We start from the raw sequence: 13,635 nt of genomic DNA, 5'->3' as shown, positions 1-13,635 counted from the left end.
GACACCAAGGGTCGTGGTTGGGGATCGATTCATATATGATAAATTATGTTTTATCAACATATTAATAAATTAATTTAAAGTTAAAAGATAATTTTACAAATTAAATTAAAATATTTAACTTATTTTTGATGTAAAAGTTATTTTATGTATATAAAAATAGATGTTGAAATTAAAATTAATGACACTATTTTTTTTAGAATTAATAAAGGTAAATATAATTTAAAATTAATAAAAATAATTTAACCTAAATTTACTTTACTTTATTTAAAAATTGAATTACTTATTATTTAATTTTACCATACATGTTTGTTTATTTTCCATATTGACATATTTTCCAATTTAGACTGTCTGCAACCCAATAGGGGGCTGTCGGAACTGTCAAAACTGAATGGCATTTGAAGCAGGGTTAGGGACCATAGAATTGGAAGTTGGAACCCCACCAATACCACTTTAGAGAAGAAGCTTCACCCCTCAAGATTTACTTCACTATCTAGTACCCTTCTGTAAATGCTTACGTTCTTTGATTGAAATTGAACTTTGCTTGCACTTCATTTCTACTACACAGGAAGCCTTCTAAGTTCTAACATCAACAGCCACGAAATCAAAGGACACCGGAAAGTAAGTTCAAGCAATAAAAAGCTAGTAGTGTCCTATGCACAGATCTTACACTCAACTTTGATGAAAACAGATACAAATTGATAACCTTCACATATTCAACTTCCTAGGGGGGAAATTCCCACTTCTGCAAACAGACATAGCCTCCTGAGATGGCTTATGCTGCAACTGTGCCGAGTGCAACAGCAAAAACAGCCATTTGTAGAGACTAAAAAACCTTCAATCCCTGTTGGGTTCCACCTCTCATCATTGAGCAGAATTCTCCATAGTTGATCTTATCATCCTGCAGAGAGTTCAATAGAATTGAGTGTTAAATGCATGATACTGCAGAACAGAGCAAGCTTCAGACATTAACAATGGAGACAACTCACATTGTCTGTATCCACTTCAGATATGATTTCAGCAATGGTGTCATCATCTCCCATTCCATGTTCTTTCATGGCTGCTTTTAGCTCATCTCTTGTGATGAACCTGCAAAAACATACCCGCAAAGCGCACTTACTTGGATCAAGTCTTAAGAGTGTCCCATAACCGTTTGAACTCTCAATTTTAGCAGCTACTTCATTTTTTCAGTTTTGAGATTCAGGGTTCTTGGGAGTTCAAATAGACTTGGAATAAAACCAAAGAGTATACAATTAAGATTCAAAACCATGCAATGCTCAACTAATACCATGGTGGAATTTTCCAGCAATTTTTTTTGAACATGCTCACTAGTTTCAAAAACATCAAAACTGGAGATCTGGAACATTTTCATAGTTGATGATTTCATGATCAGACTGCACAATAGATACAGAACATATTTGTAATGGAATGGATGCAAATACTTGAAATGATAGGAGAAGAGAAACGCCCAAGTTCTGTAAAAAAGATTATTTTAATGCATAATATTTCAATCTGAAGAGGGAAAAATGGAAAGGCTTGAGCTTTTCCACTACACTTAGGTGGCCTAAAAAATAGCACAGATTACTTTGATGCAAAGACTCACCCGCTACTATCCTTATCAAAATACTGAAAGGCTTTGAACAGATGTTCATCTCTTTCGAGCTTGTGCCTATTGACTGTTGCAGTGATGAACTCAATGTAGTCAATTGTGCCATTTCCATCCACATCAGCCTGAAATGCAAAACAAGGATTGTCATTTGGATAAGGGAAAATGTCCAAAAAGAAAACTGAAATCCAGTGGTCAATAATATCTTACAGCTTCCATGAGTTGCTGGACTTCAGCCTCTGTTAGTTTTGACCCAAGTCGAGCCAATCCTGACTTCAGTTCTTCATAGGTTATAGTACCACTTTTATCGGTATCCATGTTTGTAAACATTGCTTTCAGCCCTTGGATTTCTTCTTCGGAAAGATTTTCCGCAATGACCTATAATATAGTTAGATCCAGTTATGCCACTCATTTATGCTATATAATAAATCACATGATCAGAATAAATGTCATCCAAGGAAAATATGTGAGACCTCTCAAATTGGGTCCTAATTGCCAGTTCTCATACCAATAGAAGAAAGTGTAGAGATATGCAAGCTTATATATATATATATACCATTTTGATTTGTTCTTAAATTAAAAGCAATCACTCCTACCTTCAGTGCAAGTTTCTTGAGTTTGTTCATTGCTCTGAATTGTTTCATCCTGGAAAGGACTGCACTGTCTATTGGCTTGTCTGATGCTTCTCCATCTTCTTTAATCCATGGGTGCTCTACATCCACCATAAAATTTTGAGCAGTTATTAAGACACATTCAACATACACACCAAGCACACAATATTGCCAGGATGCCAATTTAACGTTACCAGAATGGTGACTAAAAAATAATTCATATTAAATACGAACCTGTTAACTAATAATCCATTTGGTAGTGATTTTAGGAAGTGCTTTGAATCTTTCTAGCACTTGAAATTTTTTATCAAAAGAGTTGTTTCATGTACTAGAAAGGCTAGAAACACTTCCTAGAATCATTATCAAACAAGCTCTAAATTTTTGAACTACAATCAGAATACATCATGCTCTGGTTGAACAGGTTGGTATGATAATATGCCTTTGCTGTGGAAACAGCATTAACTTCATGAATTTCATAGAGGGACTATTAAAGATTTAATTATATTACACTATAAAGCGTAATTTAGATCAAAAGGAGTAGGAATCTGAGCTGAAAATGCTGTGTATGAGACTTAAAACAGTAAATGGAATATGCAGTATGCATGCATGTTTTTCCCCTTTTTTCTGGATACCTATTTGCAATGCTTATACAACAATAGGTTTGTTTAGCTTCTATTGGGAAGCTTTGTGAATCTTCAACTACCTTCTTCCTTGCCTTATTTTCAACCAAAATGAAACTAATACTTTATTTCAATAAATTTACTAACTTACTTCATCCGGCCTTAGTGGTAACAATAAGAAATCTGTTAAATAAACCATAACGATACTATAATATTATAGCTAAGTATTAGAATGAAACCCCTTACTAAATCAATTTAAATTATAGTGATCTAATGATCAACAACGTCAAGTGATATACCTAGAACCTGAGCAGAAGTGATCCGTTTCTGTGGGTCCTGCGTCAGCATCTTCCGAACTAGGTCCTTGGCACTGCTTGATATAGATGGCCATGGTGAAGTTTCAAAGTCAATATGTCCTTGCAATATAGCATCAAATATACCCTTCTCCGTTTCTGCAGTTCAGCAATTACCATTAATAAAAAATACTTGTATTTCTTATTTTCTAATCAAAAGTGGTGTGTCATCCAACGTGATAACCTTTAAGCAAAAACACATTCTGTCCTTACCGGCCCAGAAGGGAGGTACGCCACTTAGTAAAATATACAAGATAACTCCTGCACTCCAAATATCGATTTCCTTTCCATATCTACGCCGTAAGACTTCAGGAGCTACATAGTAAGCACTCCCAACGATATCCCGATACACCTTTCCTGTTAAGAGTTTCATAGGTTAGTCATAATCAAATTTAAATCGCTAGACACCCAAATCAAAGGTGGAAACATATGAAATTTCATTCTCCAATCAAACATATACTTCTTGCTTAATGAACAAGAGTTGCTACACATTCTTCTTCTTCCAAGAAACAATTGTTGAAACTTGTGTGCATAATGCTGCCATGTTAGATTGAAGATATGAATCAAGAATTTCGATCCTTGCAATGATTAATTGTAATATGATCATTCCTCATTCAAGAAAGTCATTTTAAAGTCACGGCATGACAAATGAGGACACCCCAAAAACCAGCTGAGTTGGCCACTTCAGATGCTCCGTAATAAGAAATGATTAATGCTTCATTCTTCTTTGAATGTATTGTTCCAGAGTAGTAAATGCAATTCAGCATATGATCGATGGGCTTCAAGAATACAAAATATTTATTTAAGATGGAGGAATTTCAGTAGATCTTCTAATACTCCAACATCTTAAAAAGGGCAGAAACACAAATACAAACCAATTAACCAAAAGATTATTCAGATAATCGAAATAAATGACAATGATATATAAGAGTTCGAGAATTATACCTTCTTCAATGAAAACCGACAATCCAAAATCCGTTGCCTTCAAAAGCGCATTTTCACCCTTGGTAGACAGCAAGAAATTCTCAGGCTTGAGATCACGATGCATCACACCCATAAAATGGCAAATGTGTACCACATTCACAATAGCCCTGCATATGGAAGCAGCAGCCCTTTCGCTATAATGCCCCTTGGCGATAATCCGATCAAATAGCTCACCGCCTGCACATAGTTCCATAACAAGATGCACAGACAGCCTATCCTCATAAGCACCCTTGAACTCAACAATATTGGGCTGCCCACTCAAATCCTGCATAATCTGAATTTCTCGCCTTATATCCTCCTTATCATTCTTAGTAACAAGCTTCCTTTTGGATATAGACTTGCAGGCATATTGCAATCCAGTTGAATTCTCAGTACAAAGATATGTAACCCCAAATTGACCTCTACCCAGTTCCTTACCAATAGTATAGTGTAATTTAACATCTTCAAAAGACTTACCAAGAATGGTATCAGGCCTGAGAACAGGCTTGGGACTTGGGGCCACCGTGGGCGGCTTCACCGGCGGCTGTGCCGCTGGTACACGCTTTTCGGGTAATTGGTGGGGCGGTTGTTGAACTGCAGCAGGGCGTTCTTGGATTCTATCATAAACGCCTCCAGCAACTGCTCCTGATCCATACCCATTATATGCTGGCTCTGAACCCCTCTTGCCTTTGCTTAGACAAATACCCATTTTTTTTTCCTACTGCCCAATTTCAACTGCTAGACACAGAACAAGATTTGGTCAGAAACCCAGCGGTGGGATTGAATTTACAGGAAAAAAACCCAGATGGGCTTTCAGAAAAGACCATGTAAAATACACTGGAAAACAGTGGAAAATCGATCAAAGCTCCGAGACCCAGATGGAGATTGGAAGAGGATTTGCAGAAGAGACGATGAAAACAAAGCCAAAATGATAGAAATACAGTCCTGATATCCAAATTTCAGAAAAAAAAAACCCTGATGGGTTTTCAGAAAAAACTAAGCAAAAAACACTGAAAACCAGGTGAGATTAGAACCGAAATTTTGAGACCCAGGTGGGGATTTAAGGGGAATAAGCAGAACAGATGATGATGGTGATGGTACAAACGCCAAATTAAGAACTGGGATTTGGATGGGTTTAAGGATATGGATGACAGATCATGAATTTAAAGTCGATTTTTTCAGAAAAGTCTAGCAGATATAATGGTTGCCCACACCAGAAGACCTGGTCAACCAGTGCATGAGTCGAAAAGTTGAATCCCTCAAGACCTTCAGATAAGAAAATGGAGGAGAACGCAGAGACAGCAAATTGAGAATCTTCCCAGGACACCAAAAAGAGACTAATCAAACCTTTCTTTGCCTGCAAATCCATATATAAAAGACACGTATTCGTATGCTTCAATCCATTGTATTTTCCACGATCAAGGTGGAAAATAATTTTTCAATTGGATTATCTGAATTTATTTATTTATATTATTTATTTATTTATTGAATAAGACAGCTAGGAGAATTAAATAGAGATATTAATTTGTTGTTAGAAGTAACACACGAATCAATGATGGAGATAGGGGAGACAATTTTATTAATGATGAATGGAACCAAAAAATAAAAAATAAAAATTAAATAATGATTTAACAAATTATTGTATTTTAATTTTTTTGAAATTATAATTTTATTATCAATCAATAAATCATTTAAATTAAGCACATAAATTGTCTATGGTATAAAATTGTATATATATAAGTCACATATGAATTACAAATAAATAAACTATTTAAAAATTTTAAATTTGAGTGAAAAAAAAAAAAATCATGTCCAAACAAAAATGACAAATAGAAATCCAATTAATTTCAATATTTAAAAAAAATTAATAAAAAATGTCCAATTATTTTAATAATTAGACAATTTTAGGAGGGTAATTAGTAAAAATTATATAATTATTTTCAATAATTAGAAATCATATTAATTTTCTTTCCCATAATAAATAAAAAAGATGAAGATTTTTATGAATACTTAGTATATCATGCCTTTTTGTTTTAATTTTGGAGAATTTTTTTTACTGGACTTTTAATAAAATAAAATAAAAATATTGTTAAACTTTAGGAGGGTTTTTTTTTTTTTTTTTTGGAAAAATTTCAAAAACAGTCCATAAAATTATATTTTAAAAATCAAAATTTGTTGCTTTTTTCTTTTAAAATTCTGTAAGTGATTTTTAAAAATAAAGAAAATTATTTTTTAAAAAATACTTTAATTTTTATGACATAAAATATAAATAATTTTTTTTTCAATATATAAAACAACTTATCCAATTATAAAGCATCATCCTGTCCAAAACTGATGGCTTAGACTCCCGTGATGTAAAGGGTGACAGAGTGTGAACACAAAAAAAGTCAACAAAGCATGACAACAAAAAAAACCTAGTAAATAGTACCTGCATCAAACGGTTGTGATTAAAGACTACGACATCAAGGCCACTCATGAGCCGTTGATTCTCTCAAGGGATAAGAAAAGTGGGACCCAAGTGCTCAATGATAGCACATGAAAGTAGGGATATGGACACGTGGCCAGGTGGGTGGCGTCTGAAGTTGGTGATGGAAAGAGAGAGAACGTGAAACATTACTCTGATTTTTTCTAATTAAAAAAAATAAAAAATGAACGCGGTGTTTTGAGTGGTTGCTTTTAAAGTTTAAACGTGTGTTGGCAATTTGGCATAAGGGCGTGTTTGGTCCCCCCATATATCCCATTTTCCATCCAAATTCTGCAGTTTCTTAGAAACTACATTGCATTTGGAAGCATATTCCTCCCTCTCTCTTTGGCTTATTCTTGTAGTTTGTACATGGATTTTGGAGTCAATGATTTGATTTGGTTTTTCAATTGTCATCCACATAATTGATGCTCTTCTCTCTCTTTTTTCCCCTGTTATTATGATTTTGCTTGGAGTGCAGAGTCTGATAATTATTTTTTAAAATAATATTAAAAATAGTTTTTAAAATTCTTTTTTTTTTAATATTTTATAAAAAAAAAGTTATTTAAAAACTTAAAATATTTTTAACTTATTTTTAATATTTTTAAATATATTCTAAAAATAATTTTATGTATAGTATTATTTTTTTAATCATTCTAAATGTTTGTTTAATTATTTTTTTAAATAGTTCTAAAAATTAAGTTAAAACAACGTAAAACAATTAAAAGATGTTTTTTAAAATTACTATGTTTTATGTTCTTAAAAATAGAAAATAGAAAATAGTTTTTTTATTACAAACAAGTTTTCCAATTTTTTTTTTGTTTTGAATAGCAAAAAGCTATTTTAAAAAACGATTGCCAAACATACCCTAAGGTCCTCTTTATTAAATGTTTTTAAAAATGATTTTCAAAAATAGCTTTTTATAATAGTTTTTCAAAATTACTTTATGATGTTTTGTAAAACAAAATTTTGTTTGAAATATAAAATGTTTTTAACCTATTTTTAAATATGTTATAAAAATATTTTTTATATCGAGTGTTTTATTTTTAATTATTCTATATGTATAATTATTTTATAAAACTATTATAAAAAAATAAGTGAAAACACTATAAAACAACTAAATAATATTCTCTAAAAACATCATATTTTCTGTTTTTAAAAACAAAAAACAAAAAACAAAAAACAATTTATGGTTGTTAAATATATTTTCTTGTTTTTTTATTTTAAAGAACAAAAAAATTGTTTTACCAAACAAGTCTAAAAGATTTTTAGTCTAAAAAGTATTTTTTTGGTATAATCAACAATTTATTTGAAAATGATTTAAAAAGTGTTTTTAAAAAAAAAAATTAAATATTTGAAAATTTTATAAAAATATTTCTAAAAATCTAAAAAAATATTAGTGTAAAATCTAAAAAATCTATTATATTGTATCTTTAAAAAAACAAAGTTTCAATCGATTTAAAATTTTTTTTAAAGTGTTACATAAATTTTACAAATATTTGATTTTTTTTAAAATTAAAAATATTTTTTATAATCACTGTCTAATGGATTTTAAAAATCATTTTAGAAAGAGTTTTTAATATTTTTAACATTTAAAAATAATTTTTAATTTTCAATTTTCAATCTTTTTCAAAATTACTCCCAAATAGTTATTAGGATTAACCTTTTGCCTTCAAAAAAAAAAAAAAAAATACAACCTTAGTGATTGAATAGGAGAGTAGAAGAACCGTTGGCATTGGCTTAAAAGCTTTGATGGGGCAGGATTGGGTGAGACCAAAACAGCAGATATTTGAGGATGGGATGTTCCTTTTTGGAGAAATGAAAGCATTAAAAGGGTTGTTAAGATAGGGACTCCACTGGGGCTGCCCTTTTTAAGGGATATGCATAAATCATATTCCATCAGCTGGAAAAGGTAAAGGCAGAGCAAGATGGGACTCCTCCCATTTTCAGTGGGGACTCTTGTGTTATGTTATGTTTTCAATAAGATTATTAAGAAGACTCAAGGAGTCGACTCCCCCCTTACCCTTACCCTTACCCATCATGTGATGATGTAAATGTGACCTCTAAATGAGTTCATACCCATTCCAATATCCCCCTAAATTTCAAAATTGATGCCTTTCACAAGGTAAATAGGGTGTCCCCCATCTGATTACAAAGCAGATATGACAGTGGGGTTCAAGGATAGGATTGAAAAGATTCACCTTTTGGTTTAGAAGAGACCAACCAACCCACTCCCCTCCCATAAGGTTTGCCTTCAATGCACCTCTTTTCTTCTTTTGAGTCAAATTAAAGGAGATATTCGAGGAAACTTGAAATTTAACCCAAAAATTAGGACAAGTGATCGAGGTTAAGGTTGCAACTCGGGTAGGTTAGTTAATTTTATATCTAAGTCGAACCCAATTCAAATTAAGAAATCACTAATTTAAGTTCAATCCAATCTGATATCTAATCCAGATGTCCAAATCAAGCTTAACCAACCTCATTTTTCTGTATTCAAGTTGAATTCGAGTTGGCATGATTAAACCCGAGTTAATCAATTTAAATTTAGGTTGATCAAATTGATTATATTAAATTTAGATCGTCATATTGATTGACTTCCATCATTCACAATCAATCCATTTTTTTTTTCTTATAAAACTTTTTTTTATAAAAAAAAAAAGATATTTATCCCAAAACTTTCTAAAAAAATGAAAAAAAAAATCATCTTTAAAATTTAAAAAGAAAATAAATTATACCATATAGTCGAGGAAAGTATTGATTAAAAAAAATGGAGCAGCTGAACAAATTTGTGATAAGTTCAAATTCAGTTCCTAGGTTGGATGAGAAGGGTAAAACAGTAGATAAGGCTTCAGAGTTCAGAGCCATGAAGAATCTGATTTCTCGACATGGATAATCCCGCCATTCAAATCAGTCTTGTCAAGAGCTCTAATCGCCTCATTATCAATTTATCATCTCCAACCCTTTTTCCAAAGACCAAAAAAGCCCCACTCCCGGACATTAAGTCCACGCTCGGTACGGAAATGCAAAGCACACCTTCTTAGTTTTCTTGTACGTCTGCATGATTTAAATATTGACGAGATTGAAATAAAAAATAATAAGTAGAATTTTAATTAATTTTCATTACGAATTTTATGGTTAATTTATATTTATTTAATCATATTATTTTTCTTTGTCTTATTATTTAACAAAAAAAAAACACTTTTGAATTTTTTTTTAGAAAAATAAATTTTTTTTGAAAATTATGTTTAATAATTTTAATTTTTTTTTTCTTTTCGTTCTCATTGTTAAAAATTTATAAACAAATGATCAGTCAAATATTAAATTCTGATGTGCATTCAAATATAAGAATTAAATTCATCAAATTTAATTTTTATTCAAAAAACAAAATATTCATGCTCATTTTTACCCTCCCACACACCAAATATTGGGTATTCGATATTATTCAAGTATTCGATCGATTTATTTGATTGAAATTGTTATTGGAAACCAAGTTTGGAAATCTAACCCTTTATCATTTTTATCTTATATTGGCAAAAATACCATCATTGTTTTCTCGTAAAAATAATCATTATTTTTTAAAACATATCGTAAATACTTGAAATAGTTAAGAACATTTATGCGAACAAAAAACATGAGAGTGAATAAATTTCTAAATATGGTGACTATATTTTGCTATTTTTTCAAGTAGTATTGATTGAGCTCAACATTATTTTTATAGAAGTATATTTAGTAAAAGTATTTTTTGAAAGTATTTTTAGAAGAATCATATATTAAAGATCGGTTTGACAAAGTTTTTAATATGCACTTTTAGTCTTAAAGTATTTTTAAAGAAAAATTAGATATTTGATCAAATTTAGAAAAACAATTTTTAAAAATCGAAAACTTAAAGCACTTGATAAGTGATTTTCCTAAAAATACTTTCAAGAAAAACACTTTCATTAAAACCACCTTCACTAAAAACACAACAAGAAACACCACCAAACACATTCCAAATATGTATTTCGAAAATAATATAATTGATTTTTAAATTTTTTAATATTATTTTCAAAATTTTACCAAACCCTTAAATTTTCTTCAAAAATACTTACATTTTTACAAATACTATGTAACATTTGGTAGTATTTTCATTTGAAGTGTTTTTAGTCGAAATAATTTTTTTTTAATTTTTTTTTAGAAGAATCAACCATCAAAAGTGCGTTTAGAAGCGATTTTATAAAACATTTGTAATGTTTTTAACACTTAAATAGATTTTTAAAAGTGTTTTCTAAATTTTATTAAATACTTATTAATAATTTTCTTTTCAAAAACACTTTTTAAGTTCTTTTTTGGGAAAATCATCTAATCACACACCAATTACAAAAAATATGAGATTTTGGAACTTTACTTTTTTCTTTTTAATTTTGGTGTAAAATAGAAAAAAATATTGTCTATTCATGCACTCCAATAGTGCTTTCAAATTTGTTCCACAATTACCCTCAAAAGTAAAGGACAAAGTACACACCAATTTAATGCTATCTGTTTAACAAGTACATGGGTCATTTAATTTTATTATTTTTCTCACATCAATATATCTCCCCTTACCACTTGTCACGTGTCCATTTTTTTATTTTTTATTTTTATTTTTTTTATTTTTTTTATTTTTTTTATTTTTCCTCTTTTGCCACCATAATCTGTCACCTATTATAGTTTTTATTATTATTTTTCTTTTTTTCCTTTATATTGTTTTTAATATGCTCGTGCATTTTCTCATAAAACTTCTTTAATTTTAATTTATTTTTACTCTTTAATTTGTCTATATTTATTGATTTTAATTATCTTTTTTTTTTACATATTAAACTTAAAATGATAACATGTAATAAATAATTAATATAACAAATTAAGTAAAAACAAAATATATAATGTACAAAAATGAAAATATTATCCCACAAATAATAATGATTTTAAATATTAATTATAATAATACATTTTATAAATTAAGGTTTAAATTTAAAAACTCCATTTTATTATTTAGAAGTTTATGATATAAGATTTTTTATATTAAAACTAAACAAAAGATTTATTTATTTTGTAAATTCTATCACATGTAAAAGTAAAAATATCATCGTAATACTATTTTATTATTTACATTATTTTTTTAATTTTTATTTTAAATTTATCATATAAAAATCACAATAAGTGACGGTGCTTTTATCATTTTTCTTATGATTTTAAATTGATTATGGATCTAACTTTTTTTTTTTGTTAAAATCTTTAATTTTTAATTAAAATAAAATATAAAAAAAATATATTTTTCATAAAAAATTTGTATTTAACCTTTTATATTAATTTCATAAAAAAAAATAGGTACATCCTTAAAAAAAAAGGTAAATTAATGCTTAGGAGAACCGAAAACACTATCATACTTATCATGGTGTATATATTCCTTTAGGACCCTTGATAAGCAATTAAAGGTCTTTGCCCATCCCAAAAAGAACTTTGGGATCCTAGGTATATCCATTCTTAGAGGAACCAAGACCCCTATTTTCATTTTCATGGTTCATATATTCCTTTGGGGACCCTTGAGAAGGAATTAGAGGTTATTCCCCACCCTAAAACGGACATTGGAACCCACGGTACATTCTAAAAACAATTTGGTACATCATTTATAAAATTTGGTACATATTTCATAAAATTTGGCATATCCTTAAAACAATTTTGTACATCCAATCCATGAGCTACCAGGACCTCTATATTATTACCCATGGTTCCTTTATTTCTTCAGGGATCTTTAGGAAGTAATCAGAGGTCGTTCCCTACTCCGAAACAAACTTTGGAACCCTAGGTACATCCTTAAGGAAATTTGGTACATCGTTAAGAAATTTTGGTACATCCAATCCTTGGGCTATCAAGACCCCTATCTATCTTCCCATGGTCCATATTATCCTTTGAGGACCCTTAGATAGTGATTGAAGGTCATTCCCCACATCGGAACGAACTTTGGCACTCTTGGTACATTCTTTACAAAATTTGGTACATCCTTAAAAATATTTGGTACATACTTGAGCTATTGAAACCTCTATCTTATTACCCATGGTCCGTTTATTCCTTTAGAGATCTTTGGGAAGTGATTAGAGATCGTTCCCTACTCCGAAATGGACTTTGGAACACTTATCTCCATTTCCATAGTCCATTTCTTCCTTTGGAGACCCTCAGGAAGTTATTGAAGGTCGTTCCCCACATCATAACGGACTTTAGTAACATTGGTATATCCTTTACAAAATTTGGTACATCCTTTACAAAATTTGATACATCCTTCACAAAATTTGGTACATTATGAAGGATGTACCAAATTTTGTGAATGATGTACCAAGGGTTCTAAAGTGCATTTCGAGGTGGGGATCAGCCCCCAATCACTTCCTTATGGGTTCTAAAATGAAATCATGTGCCATCCATGTTCAGATGGGGGTCCAAGAAGCGATAGGATCGGATGTACCAAATTTTGTGAAAGATGTACCAAGGGTTCCAAAGTGCGTTTTAAGATGGGGATCGACCCCTAATCACTTCCTTATGGGTTTCTAAATGAAATTATGGACCATCCATGTTCAGATGGGGGTCCCGAAAGTGATAGGATCGGATGTACCAAATTTAATGAAGGATGTACCAAATTTTGCGAATAATGTACCAAGGGTTCCAAAGTGCATTTTAAGGTGGGGATTGGCCCCCAATTACTTCCTTATGGGTTTCTAAATGAAATTATGGACCATCCATGTTTAGATGGGGATCCCGGAAGTGATATGATCGGATGTACCAAATTTAATGAAGAATGTACCAAATTTTGTGAAGGATGTACCAAGGGTTCCAAAGCGCGTTCTGAGGTGGGGATCGGCCCCCAATTACTTTGTTGTGGGTTTTTTAATTTAATTATGGATCATTCATGTTCAGATTGGGGTCCCGAAAGCAATATGATCAGATGCACCAAATTTTGTGAAGTATCTATCAAGGGTTCCAAAGTGTGTTCCGAGGTGGGGATCGACCCCTTGACACT

The 13,635-nt window shown here is 30.8% G+C and overlaps 1 protein-coding gene across 1 annotated transcript; it reads right to left on the bottom strand.

The window, feature by feature from the left end:
• Window positions 1-499: 499 nt before the first annotated feature.
• LOC117908934 (calcium-dependent protein kinase 2-like) lies at window positions 500-5,487 on the bottom strand. The gene is made up of 8 exons (XM_034822789.1): window positions 4,133-5,487; window positions 3,401-3,544; window positions 3,134-3,286; window positions 2,200-2,315; window positions 1,814-1,981; window positions 1,601-1,728; window positions 987-1,086; window positions 500-898 (listed from the first exon to the last, which is right to left on the bottom strand). The coding sequence occupies exons 1-8, from the start codon at window positions 4,857-4,859 to the stop codon at window positions 824-826; spliced, it is 1,611 nt and encodes a 536-aa protein (XP_034678680.1). The 5' UTR covers window positions 4,860-5,487; the 3' UTR covers window positions 500-823.
• Window positions 5,488-13,635: the final 8,148 nt, after the last annotated feature.

Source organism: Vitis riparia, chromosome 19 (genome assembly GCF_004353265.1).
Source record: "Vitis riparia cultivar Riparia Gloire de Montpellier isolate 1030 chromosome 19, EGFV_Vit.rip_1.0, whole genome shotgun sequence".
NCBI classification, from domain to species: Eukaryota; Viridiplantae; Streptophyta; class Magnoliopsida; order Vitales; family Vitaceae; genus Vitis; species Vitis riparia.
Note: the sequence above shows the minus strand (reverse complement) of the source record. Positions and strands in the feature narration are given on the sequence as shown.

Bases quoted from the DNA above. Each gene is read 5' to 3' on its own strand.
- LOC117908934 (XM_034822789.1), bottom strand. From the start codon at position 4,859: ATGGGTATTTGTCTAAGCAAAGGCAAGAGGGGTTCAGAGCCAGCATAT. The intron at 3,545-4,132 runs GTATAATTCTCG...AACTCTTAACAG, and splicing joins GTCGGTTTTCATTGAAGAAG to GAAAGGTGTATCGGGATATC. The intron at 2,316-3,133 runs GTATATCACTTG...TGGTGGATGTAG, and splicing joins CACTTCTGCTCAGGTTCTAG to AGCACCCATGGATTAAAGAA.